General features: G+C 49.7%; 1 protein-coding gene across 6 annotated transcripts in view; it reads right to left on the reverse strand.

The window, feature by feature from the left end:
- Window positions 1-26,251, reverse strand: part of NAV2 (neuron navigator 2) — a 679,412-nt gene that overhangs the window by 66,018 nt on the left and 587,143 nt on the right. For all 6 annotated transcript variants that reach the window (XM_024558786.3, XM_024558785.3, XM_053924021.2 and 3 more), the window contains one exon: window positions 3,665-3,803. In XM_024558786.3, the coding sequence (XP_024414554.2) occupies window positions 3,665-3,803 (139 nt within the window). The remainder of the gene's footprint in view (window positions 1-3,664; window positions 3,804-26,251) is intronic.

The raw sequence follows: 26,251 nt of genomic DNA on the forward strand, positions 1-26,251 counted from the left end.
TTCACAGGCTGTGAAAATAAGAAGAATCTTGAGTTGTGCCTCTCTGCATCTTGGCACCTAGAATGGAATCTTCCAGAGAACTGCGAGGAAATCCAAAATGACGAAGGACACACATGGGGACGTGAATGTGTGGGTCAGAGATGTGTGTTTGTTAAAGTCCCCTGCCACCAACACTGTCCTCAAAAGAAAATGCTGCAACATATAAGGTGAATTGCTTTGAAATGACCAACAAAATATATTAAGAACACATCAGCTTTAATTGCTGACATGAACGGAGGAGGGAGGCAGAGGGACAGTAATCCAGAGGAAATTAGGAACTAAACATGGTCACTCCTGAGCAACGACCAAGAACGGGGCACCGAGAGAAAGTGTTCAGGGACGTATTCTCAGGCACCCCCACACTCACCCTTCAAGATCAATCTCCTTACCATAATCTATGGGTGAGGAGACAGAGGCTTAGAGAGGTGATTAGCTTACCCAAGGACGTCACAGAGTAAGGGGCTCAGCCCTGACTTCAGAGGCCACCCCCTGGACCTGACGGGGCAACCTGGTCTGGCTGCCCACCTGGGCTCACCAGCTCCCCCCGGGGAAAGTCAGTCAGGAGGCTGCCACGCCTCAAGCAGGGGAGACTCTGCCCCCACGCGGGGAAGCAGTGGGCGCAGCTGCCTGATGCTGAACCTGGGCACGTGTGCCTCTGAGGGCACGCCATGCTCCTCAACGTCTGCAAGGGAGATGGCCACTTACAGACGGGGGCACTTCCGTCTCCCAAGGACTGATCGCTCCTCGGTGATGTGCCTCCTCCTCTTTCCATCAGCTAATGGAGGCTGCTCCTTCGGCTTTCCAGACCGTAACTTCCTTGTTCCTTAGATGTACTTCCTTTTGACTATTCCTCAGAGGCTTTTCAAATATGAAAACCTAGGCAGGCGACCTGTCCTTAACCTGTTTTCCCACTGACACGCTGAGCCACTTCTCCCTGCCTCTCCATGCCCCGTCTAGGACAGTGTGTGCTGCCCGTCCACCCAGGAGAAACCGGTATATGATGAAACCCGAGTGAGCCCTGGGGGAGGGCGGCAGCATGCGTCTTCCCACCGACTGATGCTGATGCTGATAGAGAGAGGGGCAATGGCCCTTAGCATTCCTCCGAGTGGTACAGGGCAGCAGGGTTGGGGGAGGCTGCCATTTGCACAGATTCAAATATCTGGAGATGCTCCCTGGACAAGAACAAAGGGATGCCACTACAAATCCATTTAAAGAAACCATCTCAAATAGGGATCTTAGAAACTATTGGTGCAAGCCTGCGTTTTATTGCAATACCTACTTGCTTAGATATTATTTAAATATTTTAAATGCATGTAGTCTTACAGCAAAAAAACAACCCAACGGGTATTAAATCCTTTAGGTCCCTTGAAATTAACTTTCTGATCGTGATCAAAAAACATGCCTGTGTCATATTCCTGGACCTTTTCTGATGTGACCTGTGCTAGATGGAAGCGAAGAGCTGGTCAAAGAGGAGGGGAGCCTGGCGTGAACCGAACTCAAGTGTATCCGATAGGAAATCATTTGTAAACCCCATATATGAGCTCAGCATCGAAGTGGAAAATAGATTCCAACTCTGGCTTTGCAGGGAGAGAACAAAGGCAAGGAGTTCTTCCAACACTGTGTTCTGCTGGCTGAGTGTGTCTGTTAGGAGCAAGCTGTTCCCACCTGGCAGGTAAACGCAAGAGAAACTACTGATTTACTGATCTGTTGCTGCCTGTCCCCTCCTTCACCCCCTTCCTCTCTGCCTCTGCCCTCTCTCCTCTCAAGGACCTCTGATACCCCACCCGCTCCCTGACCACACAGCAGGCGAGCAGTTCCTTGGCTCCCCGTTTTAGAATCTAAGGACCCGTGGAAGCCAGTTGTTCTTTATGTTATGTATGTTATGAAATTAGGAATCTCAGGGAAAAAATGGGCATCTACAAGGAAAGGAGAAGTGATGGACGCTGAGACATTTGGCAAGGGCAGGTGGGAGGGACAGGTTGCCTGGGTGCCTCTAACTTGTGTCTAATTACCGACGAAACAGGGATCACTCCAGGGCAGTGTGGCTTAGGTTTTTTTCTTTCTTGTTATAAACCTTTTCATGGAGGTACATTCACATATTGACATACACAATCGTAAGTACATAGCTTGAATAAATTCTACCAGTTTCGCATATGTATCTATCATGCAGAAATCAAGGTATTGAACATTATCAGTGCCCCCCCTGCAAATCTTTGTGCCCCTTTCATTTGGGTAGATTCCCCCCCCTTAACCACCACCACAACCCATCCTTACTCTCCAACAATAAACATAAATTCTGCCTAAAATGAAAACTCCAGAAACAGCAGGCAAACCCAGAGGCAACACCTAAAATATTCCCCTGGTCAGGCAACGCGTATTTGCAGGGGACAGAATTACTCCCCCACTCTGACGTATCCTTGCTTTAGCCCTGTCCTCAAAGACAGGACACCTTTGAAAGCAAAGAGATTCCAAAGCAGTTCCCATCTGCCCAGCACAAGAAATGGCGGGAAAGTATGAGGAAGGGAATGAGCGGACATGGAAGGGAGTGAACGAAGGGGGCAGTGTCAGTTCTGCTCTCCCCGCCCCCAACAAAGTCGCCCTGGGAGACTCTGTCCAGATCAGACCTTCACATGGGCTCCCCCAAAGCAGCGGCCCTGTGGGTGGGAGGGACCCATCATGAAACAGGTGGCAGCCCACACGTGGCAGTGCCGTGACCGACCAGCCCTTGTGCCGGCGGACCCAACTCGGGGACCACTCATGCGGATGGCACTCGGCTGTCACACTAGTAAAATGGGTTTACAGAACCGACCTTTCCCTTCGACCACTAAGGAATGCCATGAGGGCCAGTGAATGGACCCCCACAGAACCCCTTTGAAAGCAAATGTAATGTGGCACTCTACTCAGAACAAAAAACCTGGGAGTTTAAAGTAGCGCTGAAAACTCAAACATCTCGGGGAAAGGCAGCTGGGCGCCCTGGGGCCCGTCCGCAGGGGCCAGCACTTGGACATCATTGAATGTTGCCATTTGGAGAAGGTAGGTCCAGGAGACAATACCTTCTGATTTTTTTCAAGAGAAACCGGAAACTCATTTTCATGTAAAATAACACAATTTATAAAATTTGACATGGAATCCAGTTAAGAAGAAAAACCGCACCGTGGGTCAAATAAAACACACTGTCGGAAGGACGCGATGCACTGGTCGCCCCTCCAGGGCTCCCCCCCTGGGAGTCTTCGTTCCCTCCCCATCACTCCCGAGGACGCGGACACGCGCCCCTGAAGGCGAAGAGGGGACACGCACTCCTGGCTAAGAATGGCCGACTGAGTCCAGAATCCCATTTTTTAAAAAACAAATTATGAAACTGAAGTCCAGGAAGGGACCGTGATTTTACCAAGGCCACCACAGGGAGGGTGGCACAGCTGCCCCACTTCCACTTCCTGCTGCCAGACGCCCTTCCCTGCAGGCAGAGGCCAGGTCAGAGGACAAAAGCACAGGCAGCAAGCAGGAACTGGGTCACACCTCAGGGACCTGGGGATTCTGCTCACCCCAAACGGCCCCCTGGGCCCACCAGCCCAGGGTTCTCCGCTGGCAGGGCCCAGGGGAACCTGGGAGGGACCGTGTGCCTTACCTGTACATCCAGGTTTTTGCGAGAGGAGGCAGGTGTGTTGGCATAGGAGCTGATGGAGGAGCTGGTGTTGATGTCATCAGTGCTGAGGTTGTCTATGGTGTCGCTGATGCCGCTGCTGACGGAGCTGCTGTCATCCCAGCTGCCAAGAGAAACACATCCTGAGCACCAGAACTGCACGCTGCGCCTGTGTGGGCTGACGGTACAGACAAACGCACACCGTCCGGGGAGGCTCCCTGTGTCGTGAAGCCCCAGACTGACAGGACGCACCATCCTGGTTGTTTGAGACTAGCAGCTGATACAGCCCTTCCCCATAAGACTGGGTGCTTCTCTGAGTGGCTAAAGACTACCCACCTCCTATCCCATCCTCAACTTTGTCCCAGGAATTTTATAAAGTCAATGGCTGCTTCCTAGGCCTTGTGGCTGAGTAGGAGCAGTGGCTTTGGAGATGAGAGCTGAGAGCGTTGCACAAAATGATTCAGCAGTGGCACCCTCCTTGGGGGTCACAGCAAGTAGGAAGAATTCAGTGCAATACGAACACACTGGACTCCACTCCCGAATGAAATGCCAAGGGGATGAGAGCTGCAAAAGGCAACAGGGACCTGCCAACGCCATTAGTAGCTCTAACTCTACTAATACCCCAGGATGCATGTAAAATAGAATGCTTCATTTCCCAACTCTCAAATCCACTATGATCCAACCCTCCCCGAACTCAACTCAAGTCTTGGCAATGATTCTTCATTTCCTCCTTACCACCTCCCCACACCACCAAGGCACTTAAATCCGCCTCCTGCTCCTGCCCTCCCAACCTGCAGTATGTATCCCAACGTGCACCTGCCACCCCCCAGTTCAAGCTGCGATCAACTCTGCTTAGGTTAAGGTCGACAGACCAGCTGGGCTCTGGGCTCCACTCCTAAACCAGTCCATTCACCCCACAGCGACCGTATCTGAAACATGTATCAGACCCTGCTGCTCCACCGTTCATATCCTCCAGTGGTTTCTCGGGTACTTAAAACCCAACTCCGCCTCCCTCTTCAGTCCCATCTCTCGGCTCTGATCACGTGGGCTTCTGTCCCTCCTAGGCTGACAGGGCTTTCCATTAGTTATCCCTCTTCCTGGATACCTGTCCCCGCCTCCTTCTCACCTGAAGTGTCACCCCTCAGAAAGGCTTTCTTCCCTGGTTTCTCTGTGTACAGTGCCACCCCCTCCCCCACCCATCAAGCCTGCTGCATTTTCTCCTTTGTTTGGCTGCAGGGTGGCAGGTACATAGCAGGTGATTTAAACTCATGGGGCTGTAGAGTTAGTGTCCAACACTGTTCTACTTGATCTAGAAGAAATAGCTGAGTACTCTGAGGCTTAGAAAGGCCAGACAACTACTAAGAGGTGGAGCAGATCTGGATCCAGCCATGATGACTCCAGAGTCACCCTCTTTTCTGTGACGCCAGATGGCATTCCTTATTCTGGTTTCAGCGCACACGGGGACATGACACGGCTCACTTCCCAAGAGGAAGCCGCGGCTTGCGAGGCAGGCACCCTGCTCCACGCCACACAGCGGGAGTGGTGAGGCCAGTTTCTACTCCTGGGGCTGTCAGATAACAAAGCATTGACTCAGCTACTTCACCCCTCCACTCGGCCTGCCACCCGCGTCTTGCCTGTGGAACGGTGGCCTGATGCCTCAGAAATGCTGGGTGGTGGAGGCCCACCCCCCAACAACTGAAAAGATGTTCTGGTTTGTTCCAGCAGCTTGTAAGATCCCTGCCCAAGCTCTGCAGACCAGGCAGGATGACAAAGGTTTGGCAAAAGCTGTTTTCATCACCTTTCCCTTCAGTACTGCTATATGGCTTCCAAAGGCCCACCTGCAGGGTCCCCCAGAAATGAGGGGAAATGTGTGACTGGTTCCCAGGTAGGGAGGGTGAAGGCAGGAAGCCTGAGTGCTCAGAAAGGGGATCAGTGTGGATGAAGTCACAGGGTCCAGAAGGTCCCAGGCTCCAGGGTCTCGGCAAACTTCACTAGTGCTACTGCTCTGATTGGCCCACCTCCACCTGGTCCCAGACGCTCGAGCCCGCCCCAACCGCCCTGCACCCCGAGTGCCACGGCCTCACACATTTGGCTTTGTTTCTATACACTTAACACAATTTTCCAGTTTTTCCCTACAGAAAAGTCTTCTCTACCTCCCAAATAATGTGCAGGGGCCTGTTTGGTGACAGCAGCTAAACACGTGTCACATGTCAGGCACGGTGCCAGGTACCTTAAACATATAATACACGTCTCCAGTCCCCATGTCATTCCTGCAAGGTACCTATTATCCTCCCACTTTATAGATGAAGAAGTCGAGGCTGAAAGAACAAGTATCTTGACCAGTGTTTTTCAGCCTACGCTGGAATTGGGTTTAAAATGCAAGACTGTCTAATTTCAGAACATGCGTGCCTCCTGGACTGGGCCACGCTGCCTTCACAACAATGGCCGTCCACCGAGAACCTGCCATGTGCCAACTATCCACCATCAGCACACATTCTCACCAACGCTCCTACATACTCACAGGTGGCCTTGCTTCCTACTGAGGCAACCAAGGCAGTGAGGATCCTTGTCCAGGGTCACTCAGCAAATGCAGGGCAGCGCTGGGAGTGAAACGCTACCCGACCCCAAGCCCCTCTCCCCTGCCACCGTCCACAGGCTGGTGCCGCAGCAGCGCCAACCTCACTTTGTGGGTCACCTCCCCTCCATCTCCAGGCACAGCGTTTGTGCTTATCAAACAGCTCCTGATGGAACTCAAGTGCAGAGGAGAGACAGGGGCTCGTTCTGACGCAAAATCACCACCAGCCCCGGATTCGGAGCCCAGCTCCCTCACCACTTCATTCTTTGACCAGTCGCAGCTCTGTGCCTCAGCTTCCTTAGGGGGTGACACGTGGCTGATGCCACCCAGGCTGGGGAGAGTGTGACACAACAGATGGAAAAGGAGTCAAATCTCCTCTCACAATGAAATGGAATCCCATGAGTCTCTAGTGGCATCGGCTGTCTGGAGTGAGGAATTAATGTAGCTAAAATTTCCTATGATCTGACGAAGGAGGAGGACTGACGGGAGAGGCACGAGGCTGGTGGTGGGGCGGGGGGGCGGGGGGGGGGACGGAAGTTAGCAACAGATGCCCATGAATCCAGCCCCAGATTTTTTGCTTTGAAATTGTACCCACTCTTCCCCATGGCCTTTCAACACCAGGCTATAGTTCCAGCGGGGCATGGGGCACTGATCACACACACAACTCCTCCCCTCGGTGCCCAGAGCAGCATGAGGCTTATCCTGAGTTCACAGGAAATCCTTGTCACTGAGCTGGCCCCAAAGGGGAGAAGCCAGATATCTGTCCCACGGAGGAGTGGGAGTGGAGGAACCAGTGACCCCAAGGGAGGCCCATGCTGAGCAAGAGCAGCTTCAGTGTCCCAAGCTGCCCGTGTGCCAGAAGCCAAAGCTGTCCCCGCATTCGGGGAACCGGTCATGTCTTCTTCACTTCTGCATCTTCGGGGACACTGTCAAGTCAATCTAGATATAAAATCACTTAAGTTCCACTTGTCTTTTCCCCCCAAACTCAGGGTAAACAGTCATGATCCACCAGGATCAGGTCAGTGAGCCCCGAGATGTAGTCTAAGGAAAACTAGTTCCACGAGGTGCTGAGGTGCTGTGGCCCTGACAAGGGCATGTAGGGGACGCTGGCTCTTCTGCGCCCCTCGTAGGCATTCACGTGGTGCGGCCTGCACGTCTTAGTGGTTGTGAAGCCCTGCGACGACCTCGTGCATGCCGCCTACAACGGTGTTTCCCAAACTTACATGGCCACACAGGAGAGGCTGAGAAGGGTGGAAGCACCACTCTGGAAAAGGCGCGATCGAAGTCCAAGGCTGTCAGCGGTCATTGCCCCCTCAGCGGCCTGAGCAGGCAGCTGGCAGCGGGATGCAGAGTCCAGAGGAATGACGTCATGTGGGCGCCTGCACCCAGATGTACCTGAAGCCAGAGCACCCCCAGGAGACCGAACTCTGAGAACTAAGACACTGCTTTCTTTTGCTCAAACCTGGTTTGCTTAGTTTTTTACCACTTGGTGCACACACCCATGCTAACTATTGGGAAATTTCATTGGTTTGTGAAATGACTCCAGACCTGTGGCCCAGAGTCAGACAGGAAAAATATGAAAAGCACGCCGAACCCATTCAGGCAGCAAGGGCATTAGCTGAGTCCAATCAAGTGGCAAAGGAAATTAGGTACAACCTGGCATGGGGTGCAGAAGTCTACTGACCCAGGTCAGGCGGTACATGTTGAAAGAGGTTACAAAAACTGATTACCGGTGGAACTTGAAAGAAACCAAGAGGATGTGTGTTTACTATGCGGTGAAATGAAATTCCAGCTCCGAGGCTTGAGGGACCCCAACGACACAGCAGAAAGAGCTAGTGGTTTCAGCTATGGCTCTGGAGCAATCATTCTGGAATAGGAGCTGACCCCCCTGCATCATGGTCTTCAATGTGACCGAGAAGAACCATAGGCTGATCCCGGGCCCACCTGGGTGATCGGCCAACTGCTCTTAGTTGGGAATAATGACTTTAAACCCCGGCAGGGCTTAAAAAGATGAAGAGATATAATGATGTAAATCGTAATATTAATACTTAACTTTAGAATGCAAGTTCTCCGATCATTGGGATAATCTCTGTATATTTATAATATTTAAAAGAGTGTATGACATATTAGAAAATTTGAAAAACAGTCTTGTGATTTCGACTTTAAATGAGTGCTGATTTCTGACCTGAGCTTTTTAAGATAAAGGATTTGAAAATGACATTCAGACTGTAAAAAGAATGGGAGTGTTTAAGATAATTGGTGGCATTTACAACTTTAATGGATTTGTAAGAGCCATTTAGGCGCACAGGAGGTTTCTGTTGCTGGGCTGGGAGATCCACCCTGCCAGGCACTCAACCAACCCAAGGAAACCAGGTAGGTTAAGTTTGTGAAAACAGTCTGAATTATTGAAGAAAACAGTGACCCAAATTCGCACGCAGTACTAATGGTTTAATCCAATTTGTTAAATCTGAGTTAATAAATTACTAACCGATAAGAAGTGGGAGTCATCTTAATGTATACCAAAACCCTTAATTTGTAGATGGTGTTTATAAGAAAGCCTAGGTTTAAAAATGAAGCCTTCAATAAATAGTATAGTAAAACCTAACGAACTCTAAGAAGCTCTTTTGGGGGGGGGCACCAAAAAGACATTTAGAAAGGTTTTAAAGGAGATTTCACTTTCTACATGAATGATTTTTACGTGAATGACCAGAAGAATCAATGAGCTCTAGAGAGCAGACTCCTCACCACGGAGTCTCCCGACTCCGGGTCACCTTAGCTCCACGGTGCACGACTTCCAAAGCTACTCCCAACCTCTCAGTGGAAACAGCAGTGTGTCCGAGAGACTGGAGAAACAAGCACAGAAACCCCAGGGCCTCCTCCAGACTCAGGCTCTGCAACAGGGAACTAAAAGGCACATGGGGCCCAGAGCTGCTTTCCCTGCCTTCCCCCCCGCCCCCCCAAGACAGCATACCATGGATTTGCCCTACAAATTCGTTGGCTGAGATATCTGGAGAAATGGCAGGAAGATGCATCCACTGATTCCTCACAGTCACCAACACAAAGGCACCGTCTCCCAGCCAGGTCACAGCCATGCACCTTCTTCGCTACTCAGTGACGTGTCCCCCATCGGTCCAGCACATAATGCCACAGAGGGAGCTACAAGTGATCAGATTTGAAAATGATGTTCACCTACTTTTAGCCAACGGTGGGAAGAAGGAATTCCATAAAAAATTTGCTATTTTTTTCCTAAGACTCGTAAAGTCAGTACTTTTGGATCCTGAGCCAGGGGTCTTGAATTCATTCACTCATCTCAACCAGCCAGCCAGCACCCTGTATGTGCTGGGCACCAGGCAAGGCAGCAGGGATCCAGTGATGATGTCCCTACCCTTGACCTTGACTGCATGGCCAGTGCAGATGTGAAAGAGAAGGACACACTGCTCAGACACAAATAAAAATGTACAATAGGGAGATGAGCAAAGGGCAGCACGTAGAACCTGCACTGGCTCCAGACACCATTTCTGCAGTCTTCAATGTCCCCTCAAGTCCCCTTGAATGTCCCCTTCAATGCCACCAGCCAAGTCCCAGTACAAGGCACCAGCCTGGCAGCACACCCAAGCCCAGGCCCACCAGCGCTCTTCGCTGTGTGGCTTTCTCCTCCCAGGTAGGAAGTGGCAAAGGCAAGGAGCCAGAAGAGCCAGAGGGTCAGCCATGACCTCCCTCCTACTGGTCACCTCCTCTCTAGTCCCCAACCCCCCGTACAAAGAGGGAGCTGGACAAAGCCATCCCAAAGGCTGCTTTCCAACTGACATCCTACGAGTTTAAGCTCAGAGGAAGGTTGAAACAGAGGCAAAGGGGCACGCTGAAGGTCCCCTCCCCACCTCAGAGAATCTCCCCCCATTAAAGAGAAGCTGCCAAACAGGTTAACTGTACTTCCTAGTCTCTGTGTTTCTTCATTGCTGATTTACCACTCAGATTATTATTACTCTTAGGCCCACTCAGTCCTTTAGATATTGGAGTAGGTGCCAATACCTTACCCACAGGGGACAATCAGAGAGCCGAGTAGTACCTGCCCCCTCAGACGGAGACGTGCGTGCCCATCGAGCCTTTTCACTCACGTATGCCGCCCCACGGGCCCTGCAGTTACAGCCTGCGGACCATTGTACAGAGGCTTTCAGGCCCCATTCACCGCAGGGTCTGCCGCGGACCACACTGTTTATCCACAAAGGCAGAGGATGCAGTCTCGCCTAATATGTGTAGCCACCATTGAGGGTGTTTACCAAATACCAGGCACTGTACTAGGCACGTTACGTGTAGTATGCCATTCCAATCTTCTTTGCAAGAAACGGAGGCGTAGGGCCCAGAGCTCATCGGAACGATGAAACGCCAACTAGGCTCTAATGACTCCGTGCAGCCCTCCAGCCCATCAGAAAGAGCACAGGTAGATTGGCTTCGAAATCCCTGTCCGCTGATGCCAACCAAGGCCATCAAGAAGAGACCCCATCTTGGCCAAGACAGCATGTTAACCAGAAGTGAGGCTCTCAAGGTGTTGACTACTTGCCTACTGCTTTCCCTACAGATGTGAAGGGAAAAGGATCTCCAAAAGTGACCAGAAAATCTATTCAAAACTGCAAGGGCCCATAAAACCAGGAGATCCAGTTTCAGAGTCTTCCAGGAGATGCTGACATCACTGTGTCAGGAATTCAAATGCCACTCAGAGGGCTTAAAGCAATTTCCACAGCCCAAGCAGGAGCCGGCTATCTGCTACAGGGGAAACGCAGGTGAAAGAGCCATAAATTATTCTGGCTTCTCACACTCCCTGTGTTCCTCACTGTGGGGGGGAGTCAGTATTCCAAGGAAGTAAGGAGGGAAACCTGCTGTCACCAGGCCCCCCTGAAAAACCACCTTTAATTTGGACACATTTTTAATGATCAAGCTCTTCTGGGAGTAGGTGGATGGGACAGGTGTCTGCTATGGTCTTGAATTAATGTGGTAGTATATTATAATTTCATCTCACATGAAGCAAAAGGCAAAAGAGAATCCCAAGGTTAGAGGGATGATTGAACAGATTTTTACCCCTGGGATTTACACGCCCAGGCATGAGGATTCCTGGCTTTCAGCAAGAGGCTGGGACTCAGAGAAGCAGAGTTATTGAAGGTTCTGGAGGGTCATTATACTTTTCGGATGGACTGCCTGTGAGATCATGCTGCTTCTTCTAGGGAAAGACATGCTAACTGATGCTGCAGAGGTCAGATGGCAGGTATATATCCACTCTGTGCTCACGCATAAGCCGCAGCAGGTTCGCAGAGATGCAGCACTGTAACTGGTTCTGAAAAGCAATCTCCACACAGCCAGCCACCTCCGCCTGCCCCCCATTCCCCGCCCCCAAAGACTCAGTCTGCTTCCACAGGCCCTTCCATCCTCAGAAACAGTCTGGGCTGGCCCCGGTCCCCTTTCTGCCTCCTTCCTGGTGACTCAAGTCCTGCTGCAGAGTCAGGCCTTACCTGCTCGCTCTTCCAGTCCTGCTCCGGAATCCCAGAAGAGCCCATTTGCAGGGCTGCCGCCAAGTGCCCCCCGCCAGACAGCTGCATTCGGTTGCAAATGCCCAGACTGGTGGAACTTGTTTTCTGGCTATTGTTCAAGGCAATTGTTCCCTCCAAACCCCAGGGCCCGAGTTGGAATGAGATCCTTTGGTGTGGATGAGTGAGCAAGCCCAACCAGAGGCTCCGCAGGAACCCCTGGGGAAGGGAAAGGGTATGGCTACCTACAGTTCCCACCAGACAGGTATGTTAACTATTTCCTCCCCAGGAGGTTTTCTCAAGAGTATCATCTCTGACCACCACTGGGGCCTATTAGAGTAGCCCACTATCAAAGAATGCAACAGGACTCCCGCAGCATCCTAACCTTCACTTTCTATCTGGGAGTGATGCGCATAGACAATCCCCAACTTTAACTGAAGTTTGTAGAGTTGTGCCCGGCTGTGCTACAGAGTTTATTTGCATCATTTCACTCCATCCTCACAACTCTGTGATAAAATAATAACCGTGCACACTGAGTTTATGTGCCGGGCCCCGCTACTCGGCGTCTCCTCCCAGACACTGTCAGACGGACTAACCCACGCCCACTGCATAGACGGGACAGCCGAGGCTCGGAAAGAGTGGCCTGTAGCCCATACTATAGGAAAGGTTGAAGCTGGGGCTCAAACATAGAACCAAGAATATTCAACCACCTCATTTATTTATTCATTTGACACATTCAATGATATATTATATCATGTATATTAGAAGGACTTCAAAGTTTTCCACACCAAAAGAAAAAAGAAAGATCCAGTTACTTGAATAAAACTACGCAAAGCAATCTCTCTCTAGGTTTCACCTCTGGGATTAGCCTACGTGGTTTGTGGTTCTGGCGCAAAATGACCCAGAACCCGAGCTTGAATGGAAGATAGAGCAGAGCTGGACTCTAACCCCAGTAAATTTAATCTCATCTAGTGGAGGCCCACGGTACCACCAAGCCCGGGAGGCTCCAGGTAGAGGTAGCGCCAGTTCCGGAGAAGAAAGTAGAATAGATCTGTGTCAGAGCTCTGGCTCTGCCATCTACTGTTGGACGGCAGCTGCCCCTCCAGGAGGCGCAGGGGTCCTCTGTGTGATGCGGCGCTAACGACACCCAGCCCTCACAAGCCTTTTGTTGGGACCAAATCAGAACTCCAGGCACACAGGAGATAACCAGCTTTTATCTGCTGCAGTCCAGGATCCAGAGAATCTGCAGGGACTGCAGGAAGGAGATGCAGGCCCACTCTGTGAAATAGATGATAAAGTTCAAGTACAAAAACTTTCTTCTTGCTGCCATAAATGGACAGTGTCCCAGGGGAGAAGCAGCTTCTACAGACAGTGCCAGGTGCAAGGCCAATTGTTTGGGGAGGAGAGAGGGACCACCAGCCCCCTAAAGAGGGCTCGCAGGGGATTTAGCAGCACTCAGAATGCCCTGGGTTGAGTTTCACCCCAAAGCACCTTTGTCCCATTTTGGTAACTCATTCCTTCAACAAGTAGGTGGTCCCCTGAGTAAGCGTGAAATTCCTCCCTTTGGCTCCTGGGGCTTGGTCGGGTTGGAAAGCCCAGAGCTCTGGTCCACATGCCTTAGACCCTCATTGTTACAATAGGCACCAGCAAGTCTGCTGACCTCAGTTACACAAAGCCTTCCTCCTCCCAGGCTCCACTAGAGAGGGCTGCTGACATTTGGTCCACTGCCTGGCTGCCGCTTTTGCCAAAGATCTCAACAAATCCACCCCGGTACTCTATTTACCAGAAGACACATGGACCCTAAACATCAGCAGATGTCAGCATATTTTAGAGAGCTAACGAAAATAAGAGGGAACAGGGACACAGGTGAAAAGTTTCAACAGTGGACTCCAGGCACCTTGCGAAGCACTTTGCGTACCATCACCCACACCCTCCTCTCCATCACCCCCTGAGGCACAAACTGCTAATGTTCCCTTTTCACAGATATGGTACCAGAGGCCTATGCAGGCTAGGCAACCTGCCCAGAGTGCCAGAGCTAATAAGTGGAACTGGATTTGAACTTCAGTCGGCCAGATTCTGAAATTCAAGCTCTTCTTAATCTCATTAATTCAACCTACAAGCAGAGGGAAAGATACTTTTAAATAGATCATGGTCCTAAAAGAACTCAGAACTCCCATTTGTTAACCGAAAAGCCCAGGACACTTTTTAACACAATCATTCTTCAAACATCTCCAATTAGTTAAAAGAAGAGGGGTGGGAGAAGAATTCCAGACAGGGCACTGGCTGCCTGCCTTCAGCCTGGGGAGCTGGAGGAAGGTGTGGAGTCCCAGCACTCCTATTATTCCTCCTGTACCTCCCCTGACCCCCCACCTCCCAATACATTCTGGGGGGTCTGGTAACCTGAATGCACAAAACAGAACCAGAACTGCCTCAGGACAGCTGACAGAGGTGGCCGTCCCCCAATGCCAAGCTGGCCTCACTTTGTATCCATGAGGGACCTGCTCTGAGGCTACCCTTCTGGGGCAACGTGGAAGGGAAGGGAGCTCAGGTCACGAAACACCACTCAAAGTCAGCGTCCCAACCCAAGTGCAGCGCAGCCCTAGCTAATCAGCCACCCTCAGCGCACATGTGAGCAGCTAGCACCCGATGTGGGTCAGCATTAACATGAAGGCTGTGAAACCTCTCCCTCCAGGAGCCAACAAATCCATCTGTTCAGGAGGCAGCCCCAGAGTTCCAGGGCAGAGTCCCAGCTGCCCAAGGCCAGCTCCAAGGTATGGGCCTCCCCAGATTTGATTTCCACTTAGGCCCCCGTGCCCTCTGAACCAGGTACAAGCACAAACCCATCTACAGATCCATTCATGGGCCCAGGAGCCTCGAAGAGATCAGAGAGTACCCAGGTAGGTCCCGCTGCCAAAGCAGAGTTGCTTCTTGGTGCATGACCCCTCCCAGCCAGAAACCAGCAGAATCGAACCACCTGGCCGGCCATGCTTGTATCACATGAACTTTGGCGAGTCCTCCGTAACAAAAAGTGTCCTCATTTAAAGTGTAAGGTAAAACCACCCCAGCCGTTTGCCAAGCCCAACAAGGAAGGCGGAGAGGTGGAGGGGGCCTGGGTTCTAATCCCTGCTCTGCTCATTAGCTACCTGACCCTGAGAAAGTTACTTATCCTCTCTTAGTTCCAACTGCCTACCTCAAAATGGAGGGTAGTACTGCTGGCTTTGCAATAAAAATGAAATGAAACAATGTCTGTTAGATGCTTGGCAAGTAGTAGGTGGTAACGAACATTGTTTCCTCCTCCCCTTGTCTGGTTTAAAAATAGAAATGCTCCTCTTTGGGCAGTTTTATAGCAGCCCTAACCAACAAGAAAAGTACTCATACTTCAATCTCCCATGCCATCTCTCTTGGAACCTAGTTTCCAGAGAAAACCCACCCAGTAATTTGCAGTATTAGTAAACACAACCGCAGTTCACCCAGCTTCTTAGAGTCCAGACAAAACCTCCAACTGCAAGTCATTTTAATCAGAGCGCTCAGAACCACGAGCAGTTCTTGCGTGGCAGGAGGTGGGGGGCAGGCAATGCCTCTCTCCAGCTCCCCCTTCCCACCAAGCTGAAAGGTCTCCCCCCAAAAAAGGCTGAAATAAGGACCTAAGACAGCTGGGTAATCAACACCCAGTTTTTCAGTATCAGCAGCCTAAGTGGATAAGATGGTCTGGAAAATATTGACATTACCCAAATGCCCAGGTGGACCAAGGACATCTGGGTAATGCTCCTGCTTCCTCTGAAACAATCAAGGTTAGGACGCAAGGGGATGGGGGTGGGGAGAAGGATGCTGACTTTTCCTGACTAGTGACTCCCCCAGCACACTGCCCAGGGGGACTTCAGCAGCTGCACACCACTGGCTGCTCTGCCCGATTTTTCAATACTGTCCAAGGAACGACAAGACAGTACATGCACCATACCCGGCCCCAGGCCCCAGATGTTAGGAAATCGTCCTACCTTGTAAGATTCCTAGGCCAGAGCATTTCACTACATTGTGGTCCTTAGAGAAAGTGGACAAAGAAGCTGAATGAATCTCACGATGGCAACTCGTCAGCTAGCTGAGCCAGCGCCCTTCGGTCCAGGGAGTCCCAGGCACCCACCTACTTGGTTACTAAAGGACCAGCTATAAGGGGATCACCGATCCCCAGCCCAGGAGAGAAATCTGATCCAACAACAAAATTAACCCATAAAATGCTGAGGGAGTGAGAGGTCAGGCCAGAGTGCTGGTATCAAGTCAGCTGTGAAAAGTTTCAGCAAAGTAAACGCTAACACCAAACTCTGAAATCGTTACCGTAAAGCACTGAGTACAAGGGCCCCTCAATGTGGTCCCAGGGGAGTCTCTATCAGCAGGTCAATTTGAATAAAAACTAAGTGTGCAAAAGTATTTTAAATCTCCTTGGACTGTGCCAAAATGTTGCAGAAAGTCTTTTCAGCCAAAATTGCTGCTTTTAATAATGACATAAACAACTGTGATAATAACATTTCTTAGCTCATTCCATCTACAGTTGAATGCAAGGCATTTGATTGAAATGATTAGCCTACAGAGATAACTTCTGAATGCAAAAGGGAAAGATATCCGTTTGCATCGTTAACAATGACATACGCTTCTTTCTCATGATATCAGTTTTGATGCAGTGCCAGCAAAAATATGCACTGATTCGTCGTGCTACTTATCGGTTTTTTAAGGATTGTTATTTTTATTATCTTCACTCAGTCCACGCATGGCCACTTTAAACATTCTGATCCAGAGGCTGGGAGGGGAGCTGGGACAGGGGAGAGTCCCAGTTCTGGGGTGGCAAAGGGTTGCACCAGCAAATCCCCTATTAAAACCTGTAATCAAGGAATTCAAAAGGAACTATGGAAACAGTTGCCATGAACAATGAACAACTGTTTTAAACACAAAATTATGTTATAGCCACAAGCTTTTATTTCAAAATGAAGGATTAAGATGCTCTCCAAAATACCTATCCCCCTCTCCAAAAATCCCACCGGTTGGCTCCTGGTAGCTTTCAAAGACTCCCTGAGAAAGGCTCTCCCGCCGGCCTGGGGAGTAGGGTGCTGGTGTGTGTGTGGGTGACCTGTTTTGGGAGGAAGCAATCACTGGTTCCAAGCAGGGTCTCTGTGTGGTCAGTGTTTGCTTAGCAAACAGAAGCCTCTCAAAGGAGAATGAAGAGCAACCCCTCCCCCCGAAGGAAGAGGGAATAAAAGGTCAGCTCAGGGAGGAAACAGGGTCTAGTGGGGCTTCCCAGGTGAATGCAAACGCAAACGTGTCCAGGAGCAGAGATCGTAATCTTGAAGGAGTCCCAACCGAAGTCAGTCATTCATATCTCATTCCTCAAAGCCCCTCCTGATAGAAAAACTGTGCCCAGCATCTTCAGTGGGGAGTGGGGGGCAGAATCCAGGAGTGGGAGGGGTAAGTTCAGGGGAGGCAGGTGTAGTCCAGATTTATCAAGACAAAAAATTCAGGACAGACCCAAGTCTGGCTGACAAAGATGCTTTAAACCATTCCTCTTACCTTCTACACTGTCTCTGGAACTGAATTTATCTTTCCAACATGACCTGTTTGAGAATCTGGCTGACCTCTGGGTTAATTTGGTTGGAACAGGGTGGTGACTATGTATGTGGAAACATGCATATACACACACAGACACATATTAACAACTTTCCAGTTTGCTACAGTTGTTCCTTGTTTTAAGCAAATACAGTATATAAGAATCCAGATTAACTGCAAAGAGGAATGAAGGCATTCATGCAGCTAGCTGATATTTATTGAGCACCTGTGATGTGCCCATCACTGTTCTAAGTGATGAGAACACAGGGGTCAACAAAATAGACAAAAAGTTTCCTACTCTTATCAAACTCACTACTTAGTGGTAGGACTATAAAATAAATGAGATGAAATGCAAATTATACAATGTTAGCGATAAGCGCTAAGGAGAAAATGTCATGTAGGGGAAAGGCTATGACTTGTCAGGAGGGTGGTGTCTGAAATTTTCCACAGGGTTGCTAAGGACGGCCTGCTGAGAGAATGACCACTACAGACCTGGAAGAAGTGTGGGGGCTGGTTTTGTAAATATGTGGCTGGGAGGGCCTTCCAAGCAACGAACCCATCAGTGCAAGGGTCCTGAGACAGGATGCAACTTGCACACTCATTGCAAGAACCCAGCGCCCACTGTGGCTGGAGCTGGGTGAGCAGTGACCTCCTAGCAGGAGGTCGGGTCAGAGAGGCCAGGGTAGAGGGAGGGGGTACCTGAGGGAACCTGCCGAATCCCTGCAAGACTTTAAGAAAGGATGCACCTGGTGAACAAATGGAGTTTCTCTTTGTATAGAAGTTCATGTCAATCTCCCACTACACTAAATATAATAATTTTGATTATGCAAATTTTTACAAGGGGGGCTTTATTGCACAAGACAGTATACTTTAAGGGAGTCTCAGTCCTCTTGATGTGGTTAAAAGTAAGAATCACATCTTTAATGGAAAAATGCTCTAAATTCTTTGCAGTTCAGGTTCATTGAGCGAGGGTTTTTCCATGCTGTGGAAGATAACTCTCAGCGTGGCTAAGAGATCCTGCAACAGGACGGAGAAAAGGAGGCAGGTCGACCAGCACTCTGAGAGAAGACGCCGTTTGGTGCTTTTTAAAGAGCAGAACTTCACCTGTCATGTAGGACCCTAGCTTCTGAACAGACCAAATTCCAAAGACTTTCTAGAACTTGTAACATTTTTCTCCATAGAAACAATGTTGATGATGATGTTAAGGTTCCCAGGGACACTCACAGAGCCATTTTTAAGCCAAAAAGTAGTTGATAAACTCTCCCCAGGTATCAAAGAGTGGGCTAAAACTTTATAAGCAGAAAACTACTGAAATTAATCTAAAAAGATGTTCACTTATTTCTAGTGAATACTTTATCAGAACAATACTAACAAAGATACTGTGCTCCGTCTCTTTCAACAGCAGCAGCGTCTCCCTTTTTACTGGCCAAGTTGTACACTAACCATTTCATAAATACCACCTTGTGTCCATATTCTGCGCGGCTGTGCTAATCTTGGCTCCACGCCGCAGCGGGACACCTGAAAGGAGCCGTCTGCACTCCAGCTCCTGGGCCCCATTCTCGCTCCCACCCACCTCTCAGACTTGGGTCCCCACGATTCCACCAACACAACGTTCTGTTTCTCCCAAGAACATCAACGGCTTATTTCTGGCCAAAGCCAATGGCTGAGTCCCTATTCTTACTCTGGGTTTGCACCAGATGCAGCACCCACGGCTTCTTGAATGGGTCTCTTCTCAGGTTTCCGTGCCTTCCTCTGTACCTGGTTTCTTCCTCCCCGACGGCTGGACTTCGCACTCTCCTTTGCTTACCCTCCTCCTCTCCGCTCCAGGCCTCTAAGACTTTGCACCTAATCCCTGCTCTCCTAATACGAGTCTTTTCCTAGGAGATCTCAGCCATGCTTCCAAAACTAGATGTAAACGAACAACTCTGAGGTTGGTTTCTCTGGCCCAGCCCCCTTCACATGCTCAACACACCTAAAATCTCATAAACTGCAGACTAGATTTTAGCTCCTACCTACTGGTCTCTGCCTTTCACAGGCTCTGTGCTGCCGTCCCTTCCGCCCGGTCGCTCTTCCCCACGTCTCCCCTTCAAGCTTCCTTCTCAAGGTTCAGGTCTTGGTTGGAATGTCACCTCCTCAGGATCTTCTCTCTAGACTCTGGCCCAGTTACTTTCTGCCACAGGACACTTCATGGCACTTACCAGGCGGCACATTTTCCTTTTTTCTTTTTTATTGAGGGGAGGAGGGTATTTGCTGTCCATATTTTTCAAAAGCTAAGCAAGATCCTTGAAGACAGGAGTGCTGCCTGCTTTTTCTGAGCAGCCTCCCTCCCAGTGCCCAGGGCATCTCTGATGAGGCCCTGGACCAACGGGGCCCAGCAGGACAAACAGGGACCTGAACGTCCCGGGCAGGCTCCTGGGGGCCTCTGTTGCATGCAAGGACTTGAGCTCAATGGTTCACAATCTTTTTATTTGGTCACAGACCCATCGGAGAATGTAACACTTCTGGGCCTGGTCCAGTTTAGACAGAAACCCAGGCCTGTCTCCCTGCTAAAGACTGTTGAAGACAGACAACATTTTGCACACAGTTTCAGGGACCCACTGACTCCTCGAAGCCTGTCCATAAGCCCCCGTGAAGAGCAGCTGCTTCTGAGTTTCATGGCACTGACTTCATACAAGGTCATTTCACTTTTATACTATGATTCTTTGTTTCCTTAACTTGGGAGACAGTCTGATCCTCATTTGGGTCGCTTTCCTCAGGCCTGTCAATAACAGGCCAAAGGGAGGAAGGAAGGAAGCAAGCAAGCAAGCAAGGCAGGCTCCCCTGGATGGACGAAAAGAATGGGAAGAGCCCTGACCAGTGTGGCTCAGTTGGTTGGTGTCGTCGCACAGAGCGAAAGGTCAGGGCACATGCCTGGGCACATGCCTGGGCACATGCCTGGGTTGCAAGTTTGCCCCCCAGTCGGGGCGCATACGAGAAGCAGCAGGTCAGTGCTTCTCTCTCACACTGGTGTTTCTCTCCCTCTTTGTCTCCCCTCTTCCCCCTCTCTCTAAAAATAAATAAAATCCTTAGGCAAAAAAGAAAAAAGAATGGGAAGAAGAGAATGGAAAAGAGAAAAGACCTGGGGAAATGGAAAGCATCGCACTGCGGGACGTGGCTGCTTCCTGAGCCTGATCTGCAGCAGACAGAGGGGAGGGCAGCAACCCCCCTGGGGTCCTTAGCCAAGTCTTCCAAGTATAGGAGTGAACACAAGGGAGTTTGTGATTTTTTTCAAAAAAAGACTTTATTTATTAATTTTTTAGAGAGAGGGGAAGGAGGGAGAAAGAGAGGGAGAGAAACATCGGTTACCAAACCTGCAACCTAGGCGTGCGCTGTGACCGCCATTCAAACTGGGGACCTTGCATTTTGCGGTACGGCGCCCAACCCACTAAGCTACACCAGTCAGGGCCGGAGTTTGTGGTTTTTAACAAAAACTGTAAGAACCTAGGTAGCTTCAGGGTAGAAAGCTACAGGGTAGAAAATGAATGCCATTGAACAAAACAGCCACTTGGAGCCTAGCCGGTGCTGGACATCGGGAATAAGAGGACAAGTAGGAGAAAATGGCCCAGCCCTGAGCAAGCCGGATACTCAGAGGCCACAAACAAGGAAAGTCGTTCTGGAGGTTACGGTAAAAGTGGTGAAGGGAATGAACAGGGTGCCAGGAAAGACAGTCTCAGGAGAAACTTGTTTAAGTAACGTGGTCACAAAAGCATCTCAGGAAGTGACATTTAAGCTAACGTGGGAGTGATGACAGGGAGCCCCCGTCAGCCAGCAACAGGAGGGAAGTCAGGCGTCCCAGGCAGAGGGATGTCGAGTGCAAAGGTCAGAGGTGGGGAAGAGCTGGGTGGCGAGGAACTGAAGGCTGGCTGCCACGGGTAGAGCCCAGGTAGGGTGTGTTGTTAATGGGGAAGAAAGCCCATCCTCTGGAGACCTCCAAACGCGTGAGTGACAGGTGATCCCCGCGAGGCATCAATGAAGAGCTTCGGATATACAGTCTGTGTGTCTCTGCGTCCCCTGCCTTCTTTCTGCATTCCCTCAGTTCCGCTCTGGGGCTCAGGACCTACAGGGTAAGTGAGAAACCCGCTTCCCTGTGGAGGCGACTATGCAGAATCTCTGCCTGCCCTGGTCTGAGCCCAGCTTCTTCACATTCACACCGACTGTGGGCCCTGCCCTACTTTTCCAGTGAGGAGGTGATACTGTCCCCCAATGTTGTTAGAAAGAGCCGCCTTTCAGCTTCAAATGTTTTATCTTGTGAAGCTGCAGTTCCTGTTACCTTCAACTGGTTAATTCTGGGGATGGTCGGGAGCCCGCACTGTGGGTGCTCACCAGTGAACGCACACCCACTCCTCCACCTCTAAACAAAAGGCTTCATTCATGGTCAGGAAGAGTAGCACTCTGTTACCCGTGTTTACTCCCCTCCCGCTCTGAACCTGAAACCAGAGGCCTGTTCACAAGCGCTTGGACAGAGGAGGCTGGAGAACATGACCACGGGTGCCAGCACCTTCTGCCTAAAGTCAGATCTCTGTCCTCGATTCAGCATCAGCAATCAACCAGCTACAAATCAACTCCAAAGTTTCCAGCAAAGAATACGAGAGGCCAATGTTATTTTCAATGATAACAATAATAAAGATTTGTAGACTTTACTGCCTATATATCTTTAATTCGCACAGCTGTGCCAACATTACTATCCTTGTATTACAGAAGAACAAACTGGAACCCAGAGAATTGAGATGACTTACTCATAGCCATAGAACTGCTAAGGAACAGATCAAAGCCCGCGCCTTCGGATGCCAAATCCTGGACAGTTTCCATGACTCCGCACCACGTAGGGTAGTGAACACCTCCAGGACACTAAGCCAACAGACGACACTAAGACATTTAGTCGGCCAGGACCACGAATAGGTTATCCCAAAGTCCTTTAACTACTTCTAGTACTTCTGGGCTTGGTCTAATTTAGATCTACCCTTTTACCAAATTCCATGACATCATGGCTTCTATTATATTTCTAGGGACTATTTTCCTTAAAATATTGGCTGGGCCCTGACTGGTGTGGCTCAGTGGGATGGGCATTGTATGGCAAACTTAAAGGTCGCCGGTTCGATTCCCAGTCGGGGCACATGCCTGGGTTGCGGGCCAGGTCTCCGGTTGCAGGCATACAAGAGGCTACTGATTAATGTTTCTCTGGCACATCGATGTCTCTCTCCCTCTCTTTCTCCCTCCCGCCCCCTCTGTCTAAAAATAAATAAATACAATCTTTTTTAAAAATTGAAAAATAAAATGTTGGCTGGGTGCTGGCTTTTATGCGCCAGGCATTGTGCTGGGAAAAAGTGATATGCAAAGGAGTAGAGGTATCTCTCTACACCCATGGAGCTTATCGTCGGGTGTGCGTGGGGGACGAGGCAGTCAAGTGGCAAACAAATGTATTTCATCGCAAACCACACTACACGCCAGGAGAGCAAAGAATGGAGGCACGTTACAGGGGAGAAGGGAGGGTTACTGTCCACGCAGGGAGGAAAACCTGTGCCCCGCCTGCCCGTACGTACAGGAATGCTGTGTACTGCTGCAAGCTGCTAATTTGGTGAAAACTAAAAAACTTGTGCCTCGACGTGGCTTTCTCCACAGTGAAACCTAGGTGATGTCGAACCCCATCTCTAACACCCTTGGCTGACAACAGCAGTCCCAGAGATTCCCCGGTCCTCGTCCCCATGGCCAGTAAGGCGTAACAGCAGATAAGAAAGTTCATCCGGTATTCAGGGAACAGCTTAGAGCCGGGCCTTCCTACACGCCTTTGGTCACGGTAATAAACCTGGCGATTTAGAAGAAAATATAGAAAAACAGAGGCAAATCCATACGGTAATTTGTTCTTTAGAAAGGCAAAAATAAAGCAAATTGAAGACAACACCATAGCTATCAGGAGGTATTTTTTAAAATAATGGTATCATGTGTGCACAGGGAGAACCCTAGAGTTCAAATACTTACTTTTGCAGTTGAGTTTTATCTCTATTAAGATGGGTGGGTAAGAATAAGATAGTTCAAAGCCACTCTTTGGCTTTTTCGAAGGTGGCTCTAGCTGCAAGGATGTCCTTGCGTGTGTCCTTGGCAGGGCGAGCAGCCTGGGGACTCTGGGCTCCCACTGGCCCCAAGGCAGCGTCAACAGCTCTCACGCCACACGGTGCGGCCCGGGCCCAGGGCAGAGCAATGACAGGGAGTCAGGTTTGGCCAACTCCCTGCCGGAGTGCGGCTCTCAGACTGCGGGCCTGTGTTCTCTAAGACCCCTCCAGGCGTGAAGGTTTTGGTAACCCTTGTTCTTCCACTGAAATCCCTTTTCAAAAGAAAATTCATTTGCCCGTAAATGTGACGCTCGGTCCATGAGTCCCCTGCTGGGACAGCCCTGGAACTCACGCAGACTTTCTAGGTGTCAGCTGTGGCATCAAAGGCTGTAAACGCCTCCTCCCACAGGACCCTTCCCGCAACCCTAGGGTGCCTGGGAATAACACCTGTGCTGTACCTGAGCTCTGGAACGTCATGGCTTCCCTTCTGAGTTGACAGGGACTATAAAACAGGTTCACAAAACCTTCCACAATCTCTAAACCACAATCTTGTCTAAGTCAGAAGGGAAAAAAATATATTAGTTTGGCAAAGAGCCCAACTCATTCCAGCTATTTGCCTAGTGGGGAGGGCAGCCGACAAGTTACAGACTGGTTAAGGATTAAACTTCCATTTGATCATTAGTCTCTAAGAGAAAAACTGTTCAGGACGGGGGAAGAAATTTTGCTCTGGGTATTGAAAACCAACCGCGTGTCAGGATGCACGATGTGGACATGAAAACTCTTAATACCCCAGAGAAACAGACTTTAGTGTCCCCAGCTCACGGGTGATCTGTAGTTCTGAGAGGTCAGGTAAATTGCTCAAGGTCACGTAGCTAAAAAGTGTTAAAGAACATGTCTGCCTGACTTATAAATCAGAATCCTTCTTGGGACTTTTTTTTAAGCTCTCATTTTAATTGCATTCTTATCACGGTGTTTACTATGCTAAGTTCTCCGATCTTATTTAATTCCTCTGGCAATCCCTATGTAGCAGGTATTATTATCCCCCATATATACCAGGATATGAAGAAGCAGAGGGGTAAGTGCCTTGTCCAAGGCTACACTGCTGGTAAGACCCCAGCTTAAGCACTGAAACCGCCTTAAGGACCCCTGAGTTTTTGCTGTGAGCCGGGTTCCTGGCACACTGCACGTGACTTTCCTCACCTCACCGACAGCTGTGGACCAGCCGAGGACCAAGAGTGCCTTGGCCACAGGTTTTACCCACGGACCCTTCTTCTTCCTTTCCTCTCTCGATCTCTTCTTTTCCAACTCGTTTCCTTTTTTAAGGAGAGAACAGAGGAAAGAACACTGCCCAGGAGCACAGGCCTCGGGGAGCTCCTGTGAGAGGGGCGGGTTGAGACGGGAGGCCCAGGGGTCTGCTAGTACCTAGTGCAGAAGGTGTGAGAGGAAGCTGGGGGAGGCTAAGTCGGTGACTCTGTGGGTGGAAGGGACATCATGGGAGTTCCTAGTTCTGTAAATGCATTTAAGTTCAGAGAGAAAGACTTTCATTCAATTCACAGCACAGTGCAAACTGACACTAAACTCGTAGGATCGGCTGCAGGCAGCTAGCTGGCCCGACACAGAATCTCCATTCTTCAGCCAACCTTCTTCCCAACGTGGTACCAGGAACAATGCTGTATGAATTCAACAGTGCGTGAATGGTTCAGGGCGGCCCCATCGCCAGCAGCCAGCACATGCTCAAGAGTATACTTCTTCTGCAGTTGCCTCAAAAGCACCATCTGCACGCACGAATGTCAGAATGATAAGGAAAATATAGAATACAGGCTTTGTTTGAAGCCACGCTGGTGTGCATATATTTAGCCCCAAGAGTGGTCTTTGCATTGTTGTTTATAAGAACAAAAGAACAGGAACACCCTGAATGCCCATCAACAGGGAAAGAGTTCATGGAATTGGGGCTCTTCTATAGAGGGGAATACTGTATGGCCCTTCAAAATGATGCTGCAAAACCCTAATATAAAAAAGATATTCGTGCTGAAGTGTCAAATTACAACAGTAGATTATAAAACACGTCTCATTTTTTAGAGGGTATATAGGGTAGCGGTGAAAACTAGGGGCCATAGAGTACACTCCCCAGCTTGGCCTAGTTGCCTGACTTTGGATATGTCGCTTAACCAACGTGCCTCTCAGCTTCATCATCTGTATAATGGGTTCTTACTCCCAGAGTTATTATAAAACTAAATGAATCAATACATGTAAAGAACTGAGAACAGTACCTGGTTCATAGTGGATGCTCAAGCATGTTTCGTCTTTTAAAATAAATGTTACAGGTGCTTTTGTGAAGAGAAGGAAGTCTGGGAGGAACCGAGGTGCTAAGAATGGATCTCACTGGGTCATATAGTATCATGACTTTTTACCCCCCACCCACACTGTTTGCGTATCTGTTACTTTCCAGTTTCCCACAATAAAATAAATGTTCAGCGCTGGCTGGTGTGGCTCAGTGGATTGAGTGCCGGCCTGCAGAGAACCGAAAGGGCACTAGTTCCATTCCCAGTCAGGGCACATGCTTGGGATGCGGGCCAGGTCCCCAGCTGGGGGCATGGGAGAGGCACTGGATCGATGTACCTCTCACACGTTTATGTTTCTTTCCCTCTCTCCCTTCTTCCCTTCTCTCTAAAAATAAATAAATAAAATAAAATAAATGTTTGGCTTTTTCTTTAATAAGGAAGTCACTTTTTTAATTTTTAAAAAGTCCTAAGCTTTAATGAGAAACAGAAACCTCACCAGCACTTGTTAAAAAAGCAGTGGGTCA

This window comes from Desmodus rotundus, chromosome 5 (assembly GCF_022682495.2).
Source record: "Desmodus rotundus isolate HL8 chromosome 5, HLdesRot8A.1, whole genome shotgun sequence".
Taxonomy (NCBI): Eukaryota; Metazoa; Chordata; class Mammalia; order Chiroptera; family Phyllostomidae; genus Desmodus; species Desmodus rotundus.